The sequence below is a fragment of the Schistocerca americana genome, chromosome 5 (genome assembly GCF_021461395.2).
Source record: "Schistocerca americana isolate TAMUIC-IGC-003095 chromosome 5, iqSchAmer2.1, whole genome shotgun sequence".
In the NCBI taxonomy this organism is placed as follows: Eukaryota; Metazoa; Arthropoda; class Insecta; order Orthoptera; family Acrididae; genus Schistocerca; species Schistocerca americana.
The window spans coordinates 192,475,693-192,500,418 of NC_060123.1; the positions used below are offsets into that span (position 1 = coordinate 192,475,693).

At 42.8% G+C, this 24,726-nt stretch overlaps 1 protein-coding gene across 1 annotated transcript in view; it reads left to right on the forward strand.

The window, feature by feature from the left end:
* Positions 1-21,723, forward strand: part of LOC124616129 — a 202,080-nt gene extending 180,357 nt beyond the window's left edge. The window contains exon 4 of the mRNA XM_047144397.1: positions 21,638-21,723. Within this exon, the coding sequence (XP_047000353.1) occupies positions 21,638-21,706 (69 nt within the window). The 3' untranslated portion in view covers positions 21,707-21,723. The remainder of the gene's footprint in view (positions 1-21,637) is intronic.
* The last annotated feature ends 3,003 nt before the right edge of the window (positions 21,724-24,726 follow it).

The window sequence follows — 24,726 nt, forward strand, 5'->3', positions numbered from 1 at the left end:
TCCGCCACTAGAGATGCTGTCCGACAGTTGCTGGCTACCACATGCTACTCAACCGCCAGTTCTGCACCGAACGAGGTGGAGCAGTTGTTAGCACACTGGACTTGCATTCGGAAGGACAACGGTTCCAACTCGCTCGGGCCTCCAGATTTAGGTTTTCCGTTATTTTCCTAAATCGTTCCAGGCAAATCCGCGATGGTTCCTTTGAAAGGGCATGGCCGGTTCCCTTCCCCATCCTCAACAAAACCGGAGATTGTGGTCCTTCTGTAATGACCTCGATGTCGACGGGGCCCTAAAGCCACTCTTCCTTCCGTCCTTCTTCCTTGCCGCCACTTCAGCCAAATAGAACCACTGACCGTTCCAGTTACATGACTCGCCATCAACGAGCAACTACGCTCACTGCCCCACAACCTCCACTATCTACGCTCCTGGTTTCCTTATCTTCTATGGACTCGTGTCCTTGGCCCCTAACGTCAGAAATCGAAATCAGAACGTATCTCACAAGTACAAAGTAAACTACAAGGGGAGTTCAGTAAGTAAAGAAAAACACATGTTTTGTGGAAGAAACTTCGTTTTATACATGATTCGAGTACACTATATTATTCGCCATTCTTTTGGCTGAAAAATCCTATTTTCAACAAACTCTTCTTTCAGCACGAAGACCTTACACCACCTTACTGGGAAGGTCTGTCTGGTCACGGGGTACTTTCACATCATCTACGTTCTGCCTCCCGTGGAGTGCATTCTTCATTATGCCAAACAGATGGAAGGTGCGAGATCCTGGCTGTAGGGTGGATGAGAAAGAACAGGCCAATGAAGTTTTGTGAGCTCCATTTGAGTGCACAGACTTGTCTGATACCTTGCATTGTCATGAAAAAGCAGTATTTCGTTTGCATTTTTGTGGCGTTGAACATGCTCTGGTCCTTTCTTCAGTTTCCTGAATGTAGCATAATACACTTCGAAGTTCATCGATACACCATGAGCGAGGACATCAAAAGGAACAACCCCTTCAAAGTCCCATACGGGTTTGAACACTGTCTTCGGAAGAGAGGTTGTGTGACGCCACTCCGTAGTCTGCCGTTTTGGTTGAAGCTCGTTGTGATGACGGCATCTTTCATCGCCTGCGATGACGATCCGCAGTGAATTGTGACACTCAGCATCGTAACACGCAAGCAGTTCCGCACAGATTGTCCTTCATTGCCCATTATGGTCTTGCGTTAGGCGGTGAGGTATGCAACGAGCACACACATTTTGAGCACCTCAAGCGGTGAACGAGTGTATCACCATTATCAACAGAGACGTCTGGTTCTGCAGCGAGGTGTTTGATTGCGATCCGTCGAATATATCGAGTGACAGTGTCAGCACGTTCCAAAACTGCAGGAGGCAGATGGGGCAGGCATGGCTACCTTGTCACGGTCATAACAGATTTTTCGCCCAACGACTCACCGTAGTTCTGTTCACTGCCATGCTCCGTGGTCATGCGACTGAGAAAGTTCACGTATAGCACCGGCAGCTACAGGAAATTCATGAAAGTTTAAGGGCTGGTGGGGGAATATTGCACAACGGCCCACAATAAATTCTGCATATTTTTAACTGAAACTGGCTGAGAAAAAGTGTTTCCTTACTTACCGAACTCCCCTCGTACCCATATTGTTCATAATTCATTAATGATTTTATTGGCAGAGAATGACACAGTACTTGGTCGATCTGGATTGGCCCATCTCAGCCAGAACAAGCATCTTGCTTTGCTTTTAAGTTACCTAATTTACAGTACAAAATAAATGACGTACATGACAAGATATGCATAAGTAATCTGCATTGTCCTGAAAGAAAATTTTCTCCTGTTTATAATCCATTGGATTTCATAATTTTCTCCCAACTTCCTTTTTTAATTGTGTCGTAGTTAATCACCAACTTTTCTACCAAATTGTGCGTCATTGTTTGTTTTGATCTTGAATTATACTGTTAATGTGATCCTAGGAAGGCATACTGCTGTGTGCCGGTCTTTATATTACTTCTGAATGTCTATACACTAATCTGCTATTCCTTTACCATGCGCTTCGTGCCTGTGTCGGGTGTGGCATGTAACTTCTGTGCAGCTAAATAAATTGCTCTTAACAAGATCTAATCAACGACATCCTGTTTGTCGCATTGATATTAATATTAAAGAAGATACAAAGTTTATATATGACAGTGTAATTTTCGTAGGACATCTTTTAGAGTAATAGCTCCAAACTGAAGATTTTCTCGTTATTGTGTTCGTTTACTATCATCATGTTTGTGTAATTGTCTATTTCTTAATTCGTCTGCCACCTATAGTTACCTAGTCCCTCAACACGTGCATTGTACATCTTCTGCCATACCATCCCAAGCTCAGAACTAAAGCCGTTTCGCACCTGCAGAATAATGGTCTCCAAAAATTTTTCCTTGACGTCATTCCAATTAGTGTTGCCTCCTTTCCTTTCGCAGTCACACGCCGTCCATCTGTTTCAATATTATTAGAATTCACCGCCTCAGCATGGAAACCGCCCGCACCAGAATCTGTCAACTTACAATACATAATTAATAAGTTTAAACCGATGAAATGAACTGATCGCTGGATTATACCTCGTTATATTCCTAGCAACAGAATATTTTATTCGCAAGCATAGGTCATTTACCTCGTTTCAGAAATACTTGTATCTGCCACTCCGAAGTGTAACGCAATATTCATCGCTGTTAGTTGACCCATGAGCTCATTCCTGTCTTAACTACCACAGAGGGAGACTGTGCTGATATCACATCTGTAACGGCAAAGGTAATATCCCCCCCACTGCATCAACAACGTCTGCAACAGCCCTTCCTCCCTACAACAGCAAGCTGTTACGTTTCTCGTTGTACATATGGCTATAATTCTGAAAAGCAATTTGCTACACAAACAGTAGAATAATAAAGTAATAACGAGGGGAGAGCTGCGTTTTTCTTCGACCCCTCTTTGAGCTAGGAGGCAAGGGAAGAAGCGAGGAGAAGGAGATCGGCTGCTGTGGATTGTAGTACCAGGAACGGAAACCGCCAAACAGGGTAGAATAACAGATTATAATGAAAACATTGGCTCCAGGGTACTCTTGAAGACATCTGCAGACATCGTCGGTACTAAAATTTCGTTCATGGTAATTGTGAAGCCTCCGTATTTAAATTTTAGCTTGTCAAAGTGTAATGCAAGACTCACTCCGGTGGCACATCCAACTTACGAATTTCATGTTTCATGTTCGCCTTTGTGCAATTTTAGATTCGACCATCAGAAAGATCTCTATTCTGACTGCATCGCAATTGTCGGTGAATTCTTCAGAAACACTGCTGTAAGTAATTCCAACGACGGCAGTAGTAGCACAGCACAGGAACAATGAACTTATTGTTAGTGCTGAGATGGAAGAAGGTGGGCTGGAGGTAAACCCGTACAAAAATACTGAGTCAAAGTTATGAAAGATACTAAAAGTTAAACCTATCCACCGGACACTCTTTGATTTTGATCAGGGATGAATATGATGTAATGTAGAGCATAATGAGAGATACAATTTGTTTTATACGTACCCACACCGCCGTCAAGGGGCCGAAACATCCCCTTGAAAATATTGAGCTTAATGTTTCTGAATGAATACCGTTGAAACGCTAACAAATATAAAATAAAACTTCAAACAAGAGTTCTGTGGCATTTAGTATACGCTACAACGGTGCACCCAGATTTGTCTAAAAGGTGGTTTTTTTTCAAAATCCCCTCCTTCCACTACTTTGTTTTTCATTTCCACATTTGACTAATGGTAAAACGCATAACATCGTTCTTAGAATTTCAGTCATATATGATGAAGTGTTTTTCCAAAGACGCATTTTTCAGAAAGAAGCTAGCAATATATCTACATCACTGTATGCACGTTCGATATGTTTCCGCTTCAATGCCAGTTATCATGTTGGGTTGTTTAATATGTCTTTCCCAGACAAATATGTTATAATTGTATATCCTACGTAAATTCTTTTACATATATATTTTTTCTTTTAACTTTATGATATTTTGTGTTCTAGTGGCATTTTCTTTTTACATTTGGTGCACTTTCTTTCATTTTTTACGTTCTAACCTTTTCAGATTTAGTTACGTTGTATTTTTAATTACTTCTACGTTATGTTGTACGCTAACATTATTGTAAAACTTTAAAACAATGAGGAAGTGCAGAACTGTTTGGGACAAAAATGCTGCATGCAATTTTATTTTGCGCACCTAGCACATCTGACAGCAACAGTTTCATGACAGGAGTCATTCTTTGGAGTAACACTTCATCATACGTAACTGAATTTGGTATTAACCACGCTATGCGTTTTGCTATTAGTCAAATATCGAAATGAGAAACAAAGTGGACAGGAGGAGATTTCGAAAAAAGTTATTTCTTCGACAAATCTGAGTGCACCATTGTAACTTACATTAAAACCCACAGAACTTTTATTTGGATTTTTTAAAAATCTCTTATGCTTTCAACGCTATTCATTTAGAAATATTAAACTCAGTTCTTTTGCAAAGGTGGGGGGGGATGTGAGTTTCACCACATTAACTGCAGTATTATTACGTATAAAAAAAGTATGTCTATCTTATTTTAATCTACACTACCACTTAATCAAAGTCGATGAAAATCGAACTGTATCACTTTGGTAGGTTTATTTCTAACGGAGACTGCAGTCGGATGGCGACATTGTGCTATTGGTCACCTGTGAGGACTATTGGAAGTCCACAATAAGTAGGAACAGTCATTCCACGTCTTCCACCATAAGGTTGCCAGTGAGCAACCAATGTAGCAGAAATAGCAATACCCGCTTACAATAATACATCATTGATACCTGCGTAGTTAAACGATGCAGAGTAAGATTCACCAATGTAGTGAAAGGAACGTTTTATCAGGTAGGTAGCGAAATACATTCTTCTATCATTTTTGAATGAATTCCGGATAAGTACTGTACATTCAGGGTGACAAACATTGAATTACATGAAATAAAATCGTCATAACTTCTGATCGACTTGCCTTAGGACGTTCAAACTGCACGGCTGGCCACGGGGCATGGTTCAAATGGCTCTGAGCACTATGTGACTCAACTTCTCAGGTCATCATTCCCCTAGAGCTTAGAACTACTTAAACCTAACTAACCTAAGGACATCACACACAACCATGCCCTGGATTCGAACCTACGACCGTAGCGGTCACTCGGTTCCAGACTGTAGCGCCTAGAACCGCTCGGCCACCACGGCCTGCCGCGGGGCATGATGGGAATTAGTATGCGCATGTATGGTTTGGCTTAGCGACGAAGCCCACTTTCATTTGGATGGGTTCATCAGTTAGCAAAACTGGCGCATTTAGGTACCGAGAATCCGCATTTCGCGATCGAGAAATTTCTTCACTCTCAACGGCTGACAGCGTAGTACGCAATGACCGGTCACAGAATAATCGGTGCGATTTCCTTGATGGTACAGTGACTACCGAAGGATACGTCAAGGTTTTGGAGGATGATTTTATCTCCATTATCCAAAGTGACCCTGATTTCACTAAGATGTTGTTCAATCAAGATGGAGCTCGATCCCTTCGAAGCAGGAGAGTGATGTCCTGGAGGAGCACATTGGGAACGGCATTCTGGCTCTGGAGTACTCAGAGGCTACTGGCGTGGGCCTCGATTGGTCGCCATATTCTCCGGACCTGAATACATGCGACTCCTTTTTGTGAGGCTGTATTATAGGCAAGGTGTACAGCAACAACCCGAAAACCAAGCTGAGCTGAAAACAGCCATTCAGGAGGTCATCAACAGCATTGATGTTCCGACACGACAGCTGGTAATGCAGAATTTCGCTATACATCTGGGGCACATCATCACCTGCACCACCACCTATGTCCGCTCCACTGCTCCTCCTCCTTATGACTTCATCTCCCACAACGACTGCACCTTCTCCAGCTATGTGATTGCTACCGACATTAGCATCCATAGCTGCTCCCCTGCCGCCCTTCGGCGGTGGCGTCAGTTGCTCTCCACGATCCAAGGTGGTCTTGTTCCCTTTCCCCAGAACACGGCGGTAGTGTCACCATCCAAAAGTAACACCACCGCCGATGTTGTTATGGCCTCCGCCAACCTCCTTCGGCGTATCGCCGTCGACATCCTTGACCCCAAAGGTAGCGACCACCTCTCCATCCTTCTCACTGTCACGTCTTCTCACCGCCCTCCTCCGGCTCCTCACCCTGCACCTCCTCCCAAGACCGTCCATGACTACTGTTGTGCCAACTGGGATGCCTACCGGGAATCCATCGCCACCCAGGTCTAAAGCCACCCTTTTACTTATCACCATGATATCATCCACGCCTCGTCCTTCCTTCAGTAGGTACTTATTAACTCCGTGGAGGCCCATGTTTCTACTAAAACCATCCACCCCCATCGTCCCACTCTCCCTGCACGGGCTGTCCTCCTCCTCTGCGAATTACCTACCGGGAATCCATCGCCACCCAGGTCTAAACCCACCCTTTTACCTATCACCATGATATCATCCACGCCTCGTCCTTCCTTCAGTAGGTACTTATTAACGCCGTGGAGGCCCATGTTTCTACTAAAACCATCCACCCCCATCGTCCCACTCTCCCTGCACGGGCTGTCCTCCTCCTCTGCGAATTACACGGCCTCTATCGCTCCCTCCTGCGCACTCGTGACAGCGATACATTCCAACACCACCGGCAAATACAGCGACAAATATGGAACCTTATTACAGCAAAGAAACGCCGGGACTGGCGTCAGCCTGTACACAACTCGACGCCACCCTCCCTATCAACGCCTCCAAGTGCTCGTCTGCCTTCCATCGCTTTGCTGGTTCCCAGTCCACACCTCATTACCCCCTTCTCCATAACGACCTCCCCCTTTACAACAACCTCAGTAAGGCCAACCACTCCCCCTCTGGCCATGGTGGCCGTGCGGTTCTAGGCGCTGCAGTCCGGAACCGCGGGACTGCTATGGTCGCAGGTTCGAATCCTGCCTCGGGCATGGATGTATGTGATGTCCTTAGGTTAGTTAGGTTTTAGTAGCTCTAAGTTCTAGCGGACTGATAACCTAAGATGTTAAGTCCCATAGTGCTCAGAGCCATTTGAACCCACTTCACTTCCCACCTTTCCGAGGTCTTCTCTGTCCCTGATGATCCCCACTTTGATTATTCTCTTTTCCTCACCATCATGAATAGTGCCAATACCTCAGTCACGCCACTTGCTCCTAGTCTCCAGTTCTTGGAGCAGTTGCTCCCCTCTGACATCAACACTCCAGTCACAGCAACTTATCCTCCAGCCCAAATACAGCATGGCCCCTGACCATGACTGTGTTACCTGTCACCATCTTAGAGAAAGCCCCTTCTCCTTCCTGACTGTTCTTGCCAATCTCTATAGCATCATCCTCTCTACCGGCTTCTACCCTGACCTGTGGAAGACTTCCCGCATCCTCTTATTCCTCAAACCCAACAAACCCCCTTCCATTGCGTCTTTCTATTGCCCCATCTGCCTTACCTCGATCTTCAATAAGGTATTCAAATCCATCCTCTCCCATCATATCCATCAGCACCTTAATCAACACCACCTCCTCCCCTTTACCCAGTGTGGCTTCCAATTCTCCTTTTCCTCCAGATACCAAGTCCTTAACCATCTTCACCTTCTCTCCCTTCAGGTTAACTCCCATCGATTCGCCATTTTTGTTTCCCTCGACTTACAAAATGCAATGACCACGTATGGCATCCCGGTCTCCTCTTTAAATTCCAAAACTACTCCCTGCCTATTTGTCTGCCCGGATGCTTCCTTCCTCTCATGCCATCCTTCCTGAGTCACCCTCCACAACAACAACTCCTGTCTCTTTTGCACCATGGCTGGCATCTCACAGGGCTCCGTCCTCTCCCCTCTCCTCTATCTCCTGTAAAGCGCTGACATACCCAAGCCACCCCCACCTGTCCACCTTCTCCAATATGCTGATGACACCACCTTACTGGCTCTCTACCCTACCTTTCAGCGGTCCCAATGCACCCTCCAAACCCTCTTTGACCAGTTCGCCACTTGGTGTAACCAGGCGAATGTCCCAACCCCTCCCAAACCCAGGAAATCATCATAGGCTGCACGAGCCGCTCCTTCTGTCTCCACGATTTCTAACTAACCATTTATGGTTGTCCCATCCAGCACACCCTCACCCTGAGATATCTTGGCCTCACCCTCAACTGTCACCTCACCTGGACCCCTCATCTCCTGACCATTCAGCAGAAAGCCCATTTCCACCTCTGCCGCCTGAAATTCCTGTCTGGTCAGACATGGGGAATGCATCCTTCCACCATCCTCCACACCTACAAATCCCTCTGTTATGCTAGCATTGCCTGGATCTCCAACCCCCTCCCCACTTTTAGAAGGTCCGCCAATTCCTCAAATGCCATGTGCTTCACGTTGCCTTCCATATCCACCTTCATTCCCCCCACATGACTCCTGTATGACTTCATTCCCCTCCCATACCTCCTTCTTTTTGACCAACATCTCTGCCTCCTTTTTCTGTCTGCAGCCTCGGTCGCCCTGCCCCCTGGTTTCCTCCTGCCTCCCCACCCCCCGTCCATTGCTGTGCCTCTATCGCTATATCCCTCCAACTCCACACCCACCATCTTCTGCATCAGGGCAATTTCCAGCACCTCCCCCTCCAAGATGTGGAACTTCGCTGTGACATCTACCCTTCCTTCCAACTGTAACCTGGCCTTGTTCCCCCCCCCCCCCCCTCCCCAGGGCCCCTTTTTCCTCTCCCCTCCTTCTGCCATAGTGGATTTTTCTCCTTCCCTCCCTGAGTCCCTGCACCCCCTCCTCGACTGCTTTCCTCTCATGTCACTCCTTCCCTGGCCCTCTTCAGCGCTGTCCATTTTGCAACCTGCAGCACGCAAGTAACGAGCACCCTTAGTGGCTCGCCATCACAGTTTTCTTGATCTTAAATATCTTTGTGACCAATGCCCTTTTTGCATATTTATTATTTTATATATGACATATACGTACTGCCAGTCTTTCACGATGATTCCGTACTTACACCATATCATACGTTTTTAGTCATAATACTGTGACCATATTATAGAATAAAGTCCATTCTTTGATTTAAATTATGAGGAAGACACTCCTAGCAGTGTTGAAACCAGGTTAATTTGTTAAAAATAGTGACTGAGGGCTGTTTTTTCTTTCAGTTGTAACTTCACTTTGTGTTCTTTAATTGTCCCATTGTGTGGTTTTTTGTATGCACTACTTTTTTTTACTGTTTTTATCTCCATTTTACAGACATCCCCTTTTGTTCTCTTCCATACTGTTCCCCATTTTTTGTATTGATGTACGCCATATTTTCTCCATTCTGTTATTTTAATTATCTTCTTTGTATAATTACTGTCTTTCGGCTGAAGAGCAGCGCATATGCTGCTGCCAGCCCGCCCTAGATGAGGCATTGAAACACAATAAAGGAAAAAAACTCTGCTACATAAATTCAACACTATAACAACAAGTTAAAAGTTTTGGAGGACTCTGATATTCGAGTTATCCGCCCCGAAAATTGGAGAAACTGATATTAGATTATTGTGGAGTTGAATATTTTCCGACGACGGAGTATTACCTTCTTCCTGAGAAGGCTGAGACAACCAACTAAAATAAGTAATGCGTAACTGTCGTTCTTCCGGTATCAGTCGAATTGGTTGTGGTGACAGATCGATCAGTAGGGCAGCCGGAAGTCTACGTAAGGTTGAAAGGGGCAAATTTCATTGTGATATGGCTACAATTACGAAAGTGAATGCTGAGTAGAAGTTTTGGTAGGTGATGGACTTGTAGCATAGCCTAATGTTTACCTTTAATACAATAAACGTCCTAAGAGAATTAATACAGGGCGACAGTTATTTAACTACATGAAAGAAACGTAAATTAGTTACAAACCACGGCGTACACACACTTTATTCAACGTGTAAACGTCATTTCAGATATGTGGATTTAGGTTACGACATGTTCGACATGCCTGCCATCATTGACAAATCAGTGCCGCAGACAAATAGCGACCCGCTGAAGTGTGCGAACATCGATGCTGTCGATGACCTTCTGAATGGCTGTTTTCAGCTCAGCTATGGTTTTGGGATTATTACTGTACACGATACCTTTAATATATCCCCACAAAAAGGCGCATGTGTTCAGATCCGGAGAATATAGCGGCCAATCGAGGCCCATGCCAGTAACCTCTGGATACTCCGGGGCCAGAATGCAGTCCCCAAAGTGTTTCTACAGGACTTCAAACACTCTCCTGCTTCGATAGGGCGAGATCCGTATTGTGTGAACCACATCTGGTTGAGATCAGGATCACTTTGGATAATGGGGATGAAATCATCTTCCAAAACCTTCACGTACCGTTTGGTAGTCACTGCTCCATCATGGAATATCGCACCGATTATTCCGTACCTGGACACTGAAAACCACATAGTGACCCGTTTAGAGTAAAGAGACTTCTACGTCGCCAAATGAAGATTGTCAGATCCCCAAATGTGCCAGTTTTGCTTATTGACGAACTCATCAAAAGGAAAGTGGGCTCTGTCGCTGAACCAAACCATAATGCGCACATTTATTCCCATCACGACCCACGGTCAACCGTGCAGGTTGTACGTTCAAATGCAAACCGTTCAGAACTTATAACGATTTTATTTAATATAACTCGATAACTGTCACCCTGTACGTTGACGCCATATTTCGTCGGTCAGTTCGGCCGAACGCCGTTTGTAACCAACTCATATGAGTTCCTCGTCCCGTCTGCCTGTTAGTATCGTTTATCTCTCGGCAGGAATTGTATGCGTCTCTTTAACGGAACGAGCGAGATTTGACAGGCTTCGGCTGGTCTGAATGCCAGATGGTATACTTCTTTGTGCAATACCAGTGGCCGCTCGCGCTGCCGTGTCAGCTACGAGTAGAATTGCCTCTTGGTATAGATGCTTTGTCGCCGGCCGCGGTGGTCGAGCGGTTCTAGGTGTTTCAGTCCGGAACCGCGCGACTGCTACGGCCGCAGGTTCGAAGCCTGCCTCGGAAATGGATGTGTGTGATGTCCTTAGATTAGTTAGTTTTAAGTAGTTCTAAGTTCTAGGGGACTGATGACCTCAGTTGTTACGTCCCATAGTGCTCAGAGCAATTTGAACCATTTGATGCTTTGTCTCAAAATAGTAAATTGGGCACATTCGACCTATGTTGAAGTCCGCTAGATGGATATCGCACCAACTGAAAATCTTTGGAGCATTATGCGTAGGGCCCTCCAATCGGCTCGGGATTTTGATGATATCACGCGCTAATCAGGCCGAAAAAAATGGTTCAAATGGCTCTGAGCACTATGGGACTCAACATCTGAGGTCATCATTCCCGTAGAAGTCAGAACTACTTAAACCTAACCAACCTAAGGACATCACACACATCCATGCCCGAGGCAGGCTTCGAACCTACGACCGTAGCGGTCACGCGGTTCCAGACTGTAGCGCCTAGAACCGCACGGCCACCGCGGCCGGCAATCAGGCAGAATTTGGCACGATATCCCTAGGAGGATATTAAAAAAAAAAAGAAACTGAATCAATGCCAAGCCGAACACCTAATTTCAGAAGGCCAGTGGTGGACCAACACGTTACTGACTTTCTCAATTCGTGAACGTCTTTCTCTTGAATAAATCATCCAACTTTTCTGCAGTTGTAATCATTTGTTTGTTTGTACACAAAAATAATACATCACACCTACCGATGCCCGACCTATGCGAATAACTCTGTGGTGAGTCGTTACTTTTTGTTTGGGTCTTAGAGTGTACATTGCCTTTCACATCGTGCAGAACCGTGTGGTTTTTTGCAATATTTTCGCAGTCGAACTGGCGTTCAATATTGGGTATTATTTTGTACTTTCAATTTCTTTAGAACACGTGGTGTTCAGTACTCACATTATTCACATCACATTATCGTCACCAGGTCGAAATATGTTGTTATTAACAGCTTCCACGGTAATGGTAACAGACGTAAGTGAAGCAACCGTCCGCTGAAAAATATTATTGTTATTATCCAGCTAGTTCAGGAGTTTTCTGGGAGCTTATTACTTCTGCTAATTTTCGTCCTAAGGAAAACAAGAAAGTATATTGGCGTAATGCATTTTTATTTTCTCGCCTTTATATCATGGTAGAGGTAAGATGGAATTAATTGGTCACACGGTAGCTGTATATTAACATTATTTATAGTCCATGAACCAGTTCATTATAAGTCAGATTTCACATGAACCGTTTTCATGATTTATAACGAGAAAGAATTAACTCCCTTAATGAATTGGTCTGATATTCAAGTCTCATCACCACCTGATAGAAAAGCCTTGCCGGATTCTTCCTGATACTAAGAAATTTACGAGATGAAAGGTAATGCTTGAATTAATACATACGGATGTTCGATGCCATCACGAAGAATAGGAATGAAGCCCCAAGCACAGGTTGATTAGATCACTCTGCAACCGAGGCAATATCCTTCGTAACTGCATGAAGCAGCATTGCCAACAGTTTTATTCTAGTGCTTCGTCACCCAACTCACAAGACGTAGAACTCCGAATTATTAGATCCTCCTATAACCCCACAATTACTATTGTAATTTGGCGTCCTTTCACCTAATTAACAGTAAACCCTGTTTCTATGTTACCACCTATAACGCTCTTACTAAATGTAGTTTAGTTTCTAAATAAAGTACACTGTGGTGGGATAGCTCTATTAATTAGAAAAGCTAATCAATACAGTTAGCCTTTTTACAGGATTTGACTGTGTGTTGTGTCTAATGGATAAGTATATCAGACTATTTAATTCTTTTCCTAAGATCTTACAGAGCGGTTAGAAGGAAACACAGTATGAATAGTAATATACTGAAGCTAGGAAAACTCACTTCCAAGTTCATTTATTGGTTTAAAATACGTACGAACGCTCGTCAGCCTATCTAGGCAATGAAACAATGAAGTACTGGAAAAGCACAAGTATGTATTTTGCCTACTTTATTGCTACTGTTTAAGTTGCTTCTTCAAATAAATATTACTCCGATTAAACAATGTTAGTGCAGACACTGGAATTATTTGACTATTACACCCTTATGCAATACGTTTTTAAAAGAGAAAATGCCCAATAGATAACTTCAAGAAAGCTAAAAAAAATTGGGCCCAGGGCACCTCTAGAAAAACGCTTTCCATAACCAAGAAACCTAAATACTTAAATGCTTAGATACTAAAGCAGACTTTTCTTTTACAAGAAAACCTCTTTCTTACTGGAATATACTTTCAAAAGCTGTTACTCTTTGAACTAACTCTGTACAGTCATTTAACAGTTTCTAGTAACTTTGCTTCACGCTGAATTTCACGTAAGCAAAATTTTACTATAACATTTTGCAATAGTTAAGGAAACTTTTTTTTAAAAATAACAAGAATGGATTGGGTTATTTCTCTGTAATATACTAAAACGTGGACATATTATTACTCTAACTAAAATTTTCATTACGCCTTTCAGTGAAACAACTAAGACAACTTTTCTTTAACTATTGCTCTAGGTGAAAATACTTACAAACTCCTTCACTTTATGATGCAAAATTACATTTAAATTCACTCTAATCAATTTACACTCTTCCACTACTGAGACGTAATGTCATTACTACAAAATTTAGTCCCTCAGATATATCTAATTCATCATCATCATCATCATCATTATTTAAGACTGATTATGCCTTTCAGCGTTCAGTCTAGAGCATAGTCCCCCTTATAAAATTCCTCCATGATCCCCTATTCAGTGCTAACATTGGTGCCTCTTCTGACGATATGCCTATTACTTCAAAATCATTCTTAACCGAATCCAGGTACCTTCTCCTTGGTCTGCCCCGACTCCTCCTACACTCTACTGCTGAACTCATGAGTCTCTTGGGTAACCTTGCTTCTCCCATGCGTGTAACATGACCCCACCATCTAAGCCTGTTCGCCCTGACTGCTACATCTATAGAGTTCATTCCCAGTTTTTCTTTGATTTCCTCATTGTGTATATATCTAATTGTTTACAAAAGAACAATTTAAATGGCGTCTGTTTTTATTAACTTGGCACTTCAGGAATGATGAGTAAAACACACTTTAAATTAATGGTTCATGCTGTGCAAAAGTAAAATACAAAAAAAAAAAAAAATTATCTGGTGGAAGTGGGCTTGGGTGTGACGAACAGTTATGACGGCTACACTACCCATAGTACGGCCTTGAAGTATCTTGCTGTATGGGCCCAATGTCTCTTCTAGACGTCCTTCAATTTTATATACAGTGGCCCAACAACTCGCAGCTATGCCTTAACTCGTTTGGAGTCTTCATCCGAGGCATTGTTGTACAAATTTGCAGGCAAAGCTTCAAATGGTTCACATGGCACTACGGGACTTAACATTTGAGGTCAACAGTCCCCTAGAAGTTAGAACTACTTAAGCCTAACTAACCTAAGGACATCACACACATCCATGCCCGAGGCAGGATTCGAAACTGCGACCGTAGCAGTCGCGCGGTTCCGGACTGCAGCGCCTAGAACTGCTCGTCCATCGCGTCCGGCGCAGACAAAGCTTCTCCTGCTCCACAATGATGTTGCCTCAATCACTGCTCCCTACAGACTGTGTGACATACTTTCCGCCATTGCTGTAGGTAGCGCGCAAATTCGCCCTTGCCACCTTTTCCGCTCCCCAGGGCCACTTTCGTTTCAAAGAAAAGCACACTGGCTTTTATACATAACACCAATTTCTTACAGCGTTCCTACGCTTGACCATTTCTTAAAATTGTCAAATTTACCACAATATGAACAGTTTATACAGGGTGTTACGAAAAGGTACGGCCAAACTTTCAGGAAACATTCCTCACACACAAAGAAAGAAAATATGTAATGTGGACATGTGTCCAGAAACGCTTACTTTCCATGTTAGAGCTCAATTTATTACTTCTCTTCAAATCACACTATTCATGGAATGGAAACACACAGCAACAGAACGTACCAGCGTGACTTCAAACACTTTGTTACAGGAAATGTTCAAAACGTCCTCCGTTAGCGAGGATACATGCATCCACCCTCCGTCGCATGGAATCCCTGATGCGCTGATGCAGCCCTGGAGAATGGCGTATTGTATCACAGCCGTCCACAATACGAGCACGAAAAGTCTCTACATTTTGTACCGGGGTTGCGTAGGCAAGAGCTTTCAAATGCCCCCATTAATGAAAGTCAAGAGGGTTGAGGTCAGGAGATCGTAGAGGCCATGGAATCGGCCGCCTCTACCAATCCATCGGTCACCGAATCTGTTGTTGAGAAGCGTACGAACACTTCGACTCAAATGTGCAGAAGCTCCATCGTGCATGAACCACATGTTGTGTCGCACTTGTGAAGGCACATGTTCTAGCAGCACAGGTAGAGTATCCCGTATGAAATCATGATAACGTGCTCCATTGAGCGTAGGTGGAAGAACATGGGGCCCAATCAAGACATCACCAACAATGCCTGCCCAAACGTTCACAGAAAATCTGTGTTGATGACGTGATTGCACAATTGCGTGCGGATTCTCGTCAGCCCACACATGTTGATTGTGAAAATTTACAATTTGATCACGTTGGAATGATGCCTCATCCGTAAAGAGAACATTTGCACAGAAATGAGGATTGACACATTGTTGGATGAACCATTCGCAGAAGTGTACCCGTGGAGGCCAATTAGCTGCTGATAGTGCCTGCACACGCTGTACGTGGTACGTAAACAACTGGTTCTCCCGTAGCACTCTCCATACAGTGACGTGGTCAACGTTACCTTGTACAGCAGCAACTTCTCTGACGCTGACATTAGGGTTATCGTCAACTGCACGAAGAATTGCCTCGTCCATTGCAGGTGTCCTCGTCGTTCTAGGTCTTCCCCAGTCGCGAGTCATAGGCTGGAATGTTCCGTGCTCCCTAAGACGCCGATCAATTGCTTCGAACGTCTTCACGTCGGGACACCTTCGTTCTGGAAATCTGTCTCGATACAAACGTACCGCGCCACGGCTATTGTCCCGTGCTAATCCATACATCAAATGGGCATCTGCAACTCCGCATTTGTAAACATCGCACTGATTGCAAAACCACGTTCGTTATGAACACTAACCTGTTGATGCTACGTACTGATGTGCTTGTTGCTAGTACTGTAGAGCAAAGAGTCGCATGTCAACACAAGCACCGAAGTCAACATTACCTTCCTTCAATTGGGCCAACTGGTGGTGAATCGAGTAAGTACAGCACATACTGACGAACCTAACATGAGCTCTAACATGGAAATTAAGCGTTTCCGGGCACATGTCCACATAACATCTATTCTTTATTTGTGTGTGAGGAATGTTTCCTGAAAGTTTGGCCGTACCTTCTTGTAACACCGTGTATACACAAATATTTTTGAATACAAGATGTCATTAGAAATTTATTTAACATAATAAACAATTTACATACGTTACTCACATGCAATGCAGAGAACAACCTTCAGTACAGCACACTTTACTTTACATGTATAGAAAATATAGTACCAAGATGCTAAAATTTTAAGGCAAAAAATTATAAAAATTTAGATTAACCATGAACAAATAGTTTTACACTACCAGTCTTTTCCTTCTGCAGTTGTGGATCTGGAATAGCTTCAATTAAGTTTCACACACTAGAAGTCTGTGTGCCGAACGAGTTATTCGCAGTCAGTGATATATTCGTTTTGGGAAGCACGCGTCGTAGCTGGTAACTAGAAGTCGGGTGCAGTCATGGATATGCTTGCGTCCTGACGCGCCGCCGGTGGCATTTCGTGGAACTAGCGGCACGCGCCAAGCCGCGTCGCACGCTCCGCTTGCCGGCTGTGTCTGCGGCTGACGTCTGCGCGTGAGGAGGGCGTTGGGGCGGGGGGGGGGGGGGGGGGGGGAGGAGGACTGTCACAGCTTCCGACGCGTGCGAGCCAAACCCACTCGCCTTCCCCTCCCCCCACAAGCATCACCCCTAACCCGTCACCCCTTTCCCCGAGCGCTGATAGTAGCTACGTTGAACTGCAATTTAATTTCGGCCGCTTCCGTTTCCTGGTATTCGCGGCAGAAGGAATTGCTCTGGCGTGTGACGAAAAAATGAAAACATAATCCTTACCGAGAAATGCGACCTTTCCGGTTGCTTGCGCTGTCACATGTATTTCTCTATATTTATTATATGTTGTGGGAGAGGTCCGTAGGGTTAGCGAAAGAATATTCAGCACGGCTCGCAGTGACTTGTTTCATGTCACAGTGGGATGTAAAGCTACGTGCATGCCGTTACTTCTAAATGCAATTCAGATCTGTAGTAATAAGGAGACAGAGGTAGGCAATGTACATCCCAAATGTTATTGAATTTTCTCATTCTGAGAGAACTGAAGGGCGATCTGTTTAATTGTTAAAAACCATTCTTCAACCAAGATCGCATACAATTTTTTTTTATTCAAGACAGCCAGTTTCAACAGAATGCGCTGTCATCTTCAGGTCTTAACACTTCTGTTGTGAACCACGTTCATTTTACGCTGACGCCACGCATACGATGTCAGGTGGATAAAAGTAGCACATTTATAAAAGGTTCGTCATCGCTAAAATGTTTAAAATCATAAAGCACTTTGAGCACCAGCTATGTTCATATACATATTCCTCACAGTTCCTTGTTGCATCGTAGAAACACGGTACACAATAGCACAATTATTTGCGTAAGCTCGACATATTCCAAACTGCAATATTTTCGAGGGTGCAAGGCAACCGTGAAAACAGCATCCAATATATAAATAAAGGATGATGAAAACTTTTGAGTCCACTTCTTGAGTTTTCACTTATTCCATGATAAGGTGAGGCCAGTCCGTACTATCTCCACGTCGGATCTTGCTGCTGTAATTTACTTTGACGAATGTGAAATACAGTCTCCTTAGTAACCTATAATTCACTAAGCCTACATACTACTTAATCTAACTTAAACTAACTTACGCTACAGACAACACACACACAGACACACACACACACACAGCCATGCCCGAGAGAGGACTCGAACCTCCGAGGGGGGCAGCCGCAACCTGATTAAAAGCCGGTAACTTTTTATCTGCTGTTCTGTTATGTGAATAACTGTCGAAACGCCCATTTCAGTCCATTTGGTAAATATTTATAGTCTCTAATAACCAAATAAAGTATTGTACAGGACTGAGAATGAAGTAATATATTTTCTGAGATAGCGTGTTTGCCTTTGACTGTCAGCGTCACGCAAAAATCCCCAGAAGCTTTAGATGGTAAAACATCGGCTACTACATGAGAACTCTTATTGAAAATTTATTGAAATGCGACGGAGTTTCCATGTTGGTAGGACTGAATATTATCTCCTCCTGTGTTTCCAGAAATTTTCAGATTTTAATAGAGCTATAGTCTTTTGTTATTAGTTCGTCGTTTCTCGAGTAACCCTTGCAATAGCGCTTGCGAATCAAATGTCATGTGATGGTTCGAGCAGTACTCGATAATGCAGCGGGATTTCAGTGTATTGGGAAAATCTGAACACAACTATAGTTTTGCAGGCCCTACCAATCAGTATGAACACTTTTCACGATACCAACAGAGGAAGTCGACGAAAACATGAGTATAAAAACAAATCTAACGAGTCATGAAAACCGAGAAACATTTATCCAAGAATGTCGTCACAATAAAATACGTTCTCACATCTGGTTGGTCTTCTTAGATTGGGCTTACAGTAAAACCAATAGTAAGGAACTCACGAGTGATTGCAAACGGTATCCTCTTTCATCTTGTGATGTTACAAAATAAAAGTGGTGTTGTTATTCAATGGAAAGTTGGAAATTGAGATTTAGCTTACTGTTTTATCAATCACAATTGGCGTAACAATCATGGATTGACCATTGTCATAAAATATTGCATTATGAGATGTGAATAGTTTTTACTTGCAGTTTCGCGTGGCTTGAGGCAGTCACAACTAGCGTGCTATTGATCAAGAAATTGCGTTATCGTCTTTCTAATTACTTCATGATCGTAGATACGATCATACCCGGTTGTGAAGTTATTGTTATGACAAAACAATTTCCTAAGGAACCAGAAAGTTCTTAAGGCCGCAAAAACAACTGTAACATCACACCAAAGGGAAATTCAATATTAAAGCTGATGCAAGAAGACGATAAAACAGTTTTCTTTTTATCAATGTAACACACACATTGGAATGCGGATCTCCGGGTCTGTAATCTTAGCAAAATGCATAATTAAAATGAAAATAATACTGAGGAGATGATAGGAATGAGCACTGCTAAATGATTCAGTATTCCCAGAACAAATATTTATTATAAACTAAAACATATATCGTACCTTAAGCTAAGTACTACAATGACGGTAGATTTTTATGTCCACATCATGTCCATTGAGCGCTCTTTTATATGGCCATTGACTTCTTTGAGTCGCTCGTGCGTCGTCACGGTAAGTTATAACAGTTCTTTACACTTCACTCAAACTTAGACATCACACGTTTTTATACATTTAGTAAAAAATTAGATCAGACTGCCACAAATCTGCGTCCTTCTTACTCGAGAAAAACAGTACAAGTCTTTTTAGCGCTCAATGCTTCATTTGTTCTCCAGCGAACAAAATAGCGAAGGATCGCATATCTATCCGTATTTTTCTGTTTGCCGCCCAAAGACGACGAATTACATTATTTAGAAAATTCCACCGTCGCCATGCGACGCCTCATTATACATTAATCATTATTTACAAACAAGTACTTGCCTTCCGGCTGAAAGTATTAACTACTCGTATTTGCTGTTTTAATGAAGTCAAAAATAGCGAATATCACAATCTCCGCCGTAGATATTCTAACAATACAGCGATAAGCAATCAAATGAACTAGGTAGATTCAAGATACTGTGAAGGATAATGGAAGTAGTTCAGTTCGATCTGGGACTTTGATAAAGCTGCTCTTCGATGACGTGATAACCAGATTAAGGAATAAAGTGATTCAGTAACGATATACGATTACAATACATCCTGTTGAAAAATCGCGGCTGGTAGCAAAAGTAGGGCAATTTCAAAGAGACAGTATACACCTTCCAGCACAGTGGGTAAGTCTGGACTGTTGTAGCTTAGCGAAAGGCTTTGACGTTTAGGACTCCGCGGTGACAGAGTAATATGTCTTTAATTTTCAAAAGTGTTAATTTTTTCTCGAATGTCTAATTTATCGTGTGTGTAACCAGAGTTGTTACTATATCTGTGTCCCGACACCTAACGTTAGATCCACATTCGGAAAGCACTATTTTCATAATAATATTGAATAGAAACTGTTTCGTGATGTTCTGGAACAAGACTACTTATCGGGTGACGAACCGGCTTTCGTGTTCTTAACCACCTGCAGGTGATTACTCAAGGATGCAAACTCAGATGAAATCACGATTGCCTACGAAACCGAAAGCTGGTTCCTGACGAGAGAAATAGTATTTTAGAGGAAACCGGGAACGTGTTTCTTGTTTAATATTGTTGCTACCTTCTGTCAAGCACCGATGCTAAATGTAGATAACATTTTCATCACAAGTAAACATTTGGCAAGTGAAAAATCCCAATATAAGATTGAATCTGTGATCGAAACGTACAAGCTGCTATATATCTGTTGACATCGGTTACAGAAACCACTGGCTGCCTAATACTGTACTACAATACAACATATGCGGCTACGCATTTGTTTCTTGAGGGATAAACTTGAAAGATTGCTATCGTACGAAACACTAGAAATCGTTGCTGATGTTTTTATATCTATTTCTGTGATACGCTAGCAGCAAGACGAAAAGTGTGGTGAGTTTCAGCATATATTCGACTTACTTAATTCTGAGAGGGTAAGCTACTGAAGCAGTATACAGGGTGAAGTAGTACTCTGTCAACAACTCAGGTGGTCAGGGATACATTCAGAGTATTTTGGAATTATGGTCTCTCAGTTCTCGGAGAATCGTCACTGAGTTATTTCATTTCGTTTGGTTTCTTGCCCCAATGAACTTTGTATTCATATTTCACAGAAAACAATGCACAACGTAGCAAATGTCGACGGTATGCGCTGCATTTCGTGCTTCCATTCGCTCGCAGTACTTGCCGTTGCCAACAGCAATGTCCTGTTTCATTCGTTGCCCTGAAGTTTGCATTCAGCACTGCCCTGTTCTGTCCAGGGTATTGTTCTCCTGCAGTGTTAGTTGTGTACTAACAGCAACGCTATGAATAGGTTTACCAATGACGAGTTGGCCGATACGCACCTGGTGTATGGGTTCACTGAACGCAGCGGAAGAGCGGCACAGCGGCGCAAATTTGAGCTGCCCCCGTAGCGGAAGCAAGGACCACGTCAACTGTACACAGCCGCCTACGAGACACCAAATCCTGTGTTCAGTGTTGTGCGTTTTGGCGAGTGCATATTACATGATTATCCAGTGTCTTTAATATATTTTCTCGGAAACAAAGATAAGCCGCATAACAAACTAAATAAATCATATTTACATTGTACCGTTGTCCAAAAATATGTTGTCACTCATGTGGCACAACATAAATTTATATTTTCTTTTGTTACAGACTAGAGATAGCCACCCGATTTACTTTCGAAGAGAGAAAGGAGGTTTCAGCTTGGATGGAAGTGTTTGAATCACCCTGTAACATCGAAAATGCACATAAAATACCTTCTGCACCATTCAAAATATTTCGTCGTTTAATATCCGTTGATAACTTGCACTGTACTTCAAAATTCTGAATCTGTAAGCTTTATTAGTGAAACTATATTTAATACATAATCGATGTAACAGTGAATTTATTTCTGACTGTATGTATTTGATTGTAAATATAATGACAACATCATAAATTGCCTCATAAAAGCCATGGGAACTTTATTTAAATGTATCGATAGCAAAGACGAGATGGCACCAGCTGTGCCGTTGCTTATCTTTACGTATGGAGAGTCTGTGACGCCTTGCGAGCAGAGAGGAGGCAGAGCAGCTTGAGTGATGAAAGAGTGCGGAAGTGTTTGTTGGGGGACTCCAGCAGACGCGTGGTGCAGTTATTATAGTGCTGGTGCAGCTATTATAGCGCCAGTGTAGACGCGCCTAATTCGTTAACTCGCGAGTATTGAGAGCACGCTAAGAGTGGACAGGTGGAGGAAGCTGAAGTTCTAACTATTGCCTCTCCCATAATTATCCTTGGTTCTGGAGAGCAGTAGCAACAATGGCAGCTCAGTATTGTCGCTGGCTACATTCTTCGTCGTCCGCACAACTTCGACGTCGTAAGACCGTAAAAGTGAAAAATTATAAACTTACGTAGGGATTACCCAGTTAAATTGAACACTAATACGACCTATTCTTGAGTACTGCTCGAGCGTTTGGGATCCCTATCAGGTCGGATTGAGGGAGGACGTAGAAGCAATTCAGAGGCGGGCTGCTAGATTTGTTACTGGTAGGTTTGATCATCAAGCGAGTGTTACGGAAATGCTTCAGGAACTCGGGTGGGAGTCTCTAGAGGAAAGGGGGAGTTCTTTTCTTGAATCGCTACTGAGGAAATTTAGAGAACCAGCATTTGAGGCTGACTGCAGTACAATTTTACTGCCGCCAACTTACATTTCGCTGAAAGACCACAAACATAAGATACGAGAGATTAGGGCTCGCACAGAGGAATATAGGCAGTCATTTTTCCCTCGTTCTGTTTGGGAGTCGAACAGGGAGAGAAGATTCTAGCTGTGGTGAGAGGTACCCTCCGCCACGCACCGTGTGGTGGATTGCGGAGTATGGATGTAGATGTAGATGTAGATGAAGATGTAGAAATTTCTCTCACAAAATGGACTAACTTGAATAAAAACGTGCAATAGTTAAAATTTATAGTGCACCTGTGTTGTCATTGTCCTCAGATATTATTGCCAGGCAGGGTCCCTTTTCATGCAATCACCGAGTGTCTTAAGAATATGAAAATTGATTAACTATTTATTGCCAGTTTTGTGTATTTACTTATGACCAGATTCCGTTCAAATTTTCACGCCTCAGTAACTGTTCATTCTTGTATTGCATAACAGTGGCTTAACTAATTTGCAGTTTTGACTATTAACTTCTTTCACTTAAAGTGAAGTAAAATTTCAATGTCAAAACTAATAACTAGAGATACTGCACAAAGTGAGAGGGCACATTTCATTTATTCTGTATTTAGCTTATCGAGTGATTTCGCTGGCATGTTATGTATCTTATTGTTGTTATATTAAAAGTAAAATCAGTTGATCAGTTGTTTAAAGTAAAATTTAATTCAATCTTTCAACAATCAAAAGTAAATTCCTTGCCCGTTCCTAAATTGTGGATTACGTTCCAGTGAGGTTATTGAAAGAAAAGTTTTTTACATAACGAAGTTACAGTTAGATTTATTTAACCAATAACTCCATTTAAGTTTACTTTCAAAATTTAGTATTTTAGAATAAGTAACTGTAAACTCAGTGCTTTCTGATTTATTTATTTTTTCGTGAGCTGTTGTGTTGTGGGAAGCGTGACTACCTTTTGTTGCTACGCCAGTGATTATTTGCTTAAATTTCTTTGCCATTACCTTTCTTAAGCTAAAGGAAATTCATTGCTCTAGTGGGCTGGCGACAGTTTAATTAGCCCCTTTTTAGCTAATCAGTGTTTTCTTTGTACTATCAGTAATTTTTGTAGTAAATATTACGCGGTATCCTTTTCCCTCGTGTGTGGTTCGTGAGCGATTGCAGTATATTCCACCCACTTCAAAATTATCATCTGTATTTAGATTGGATTTAGAATAGATTCTTCCTTCAGAATGGTCTGTTGTACATTTTCCTCCAACTACCCTGTGTTATTTTCCCTCGGTAACGACACCCTTACTCACTATAAAATTTCATTAGGCATATGCGATCACGGTCAGTTGTTTCGCAATCCAGGAGACAGATTAGGAAGGTGAAGGTTACAACCCTCACAGGCAAGAAAAAAAATTCAGCAATGGTTCCCTAAGGATCCTTCAAGTCGTTTAGCTCTGAGTCGAGTGCATAAGAAATGTGTGTGCACTGGGTCACTGACCAGTGACGGTAAAGGAAACAATGCACGCCGAAGTTGTGTTCGAAATGAAGATAACATCACAAATGTTCAAGGCACGATGATTAGCATTCCAGAAAACTCAAGTACGACATTAGCATGGGAAACCGCAATCGAGCGGACAGGTGGCTTCAGAATACTTCACCTCGATCTCTGGGAATGAAGCCGTACCACATTCAAGTGATGAAGGCACTGTGTGGCACCGATAAAACTTCTCAGCTAGTAGCTGTTGAAGTGTCATTAGAAATGACGCATATAGATTATAATGTTGTGTGCTTTATATTCGATGAAGCCACATTAATGTCAGAAGCACCGTGCGTGAGCATAATTGCGTCACTTTGGGCACAGACAGTCGCCATAGACTAAGAGAGCACATACAGTGCGGCATTTCGAAGTTTGGAGTAATTGGTCCATATTTCATTAATGATGGGACTTTAACAAATGGTTCAAATGGCTTTGAGCACTATGGGACTTAACTTCTGAGGTCATCAGTCCCCTAGAACTTAGAACTACTTAAACCTAACTAACCTAAGGACAACACATACATCCATGCCCGAGGCAGGATTCGAACCTGCGACCGTAGCGGTTCCAGAC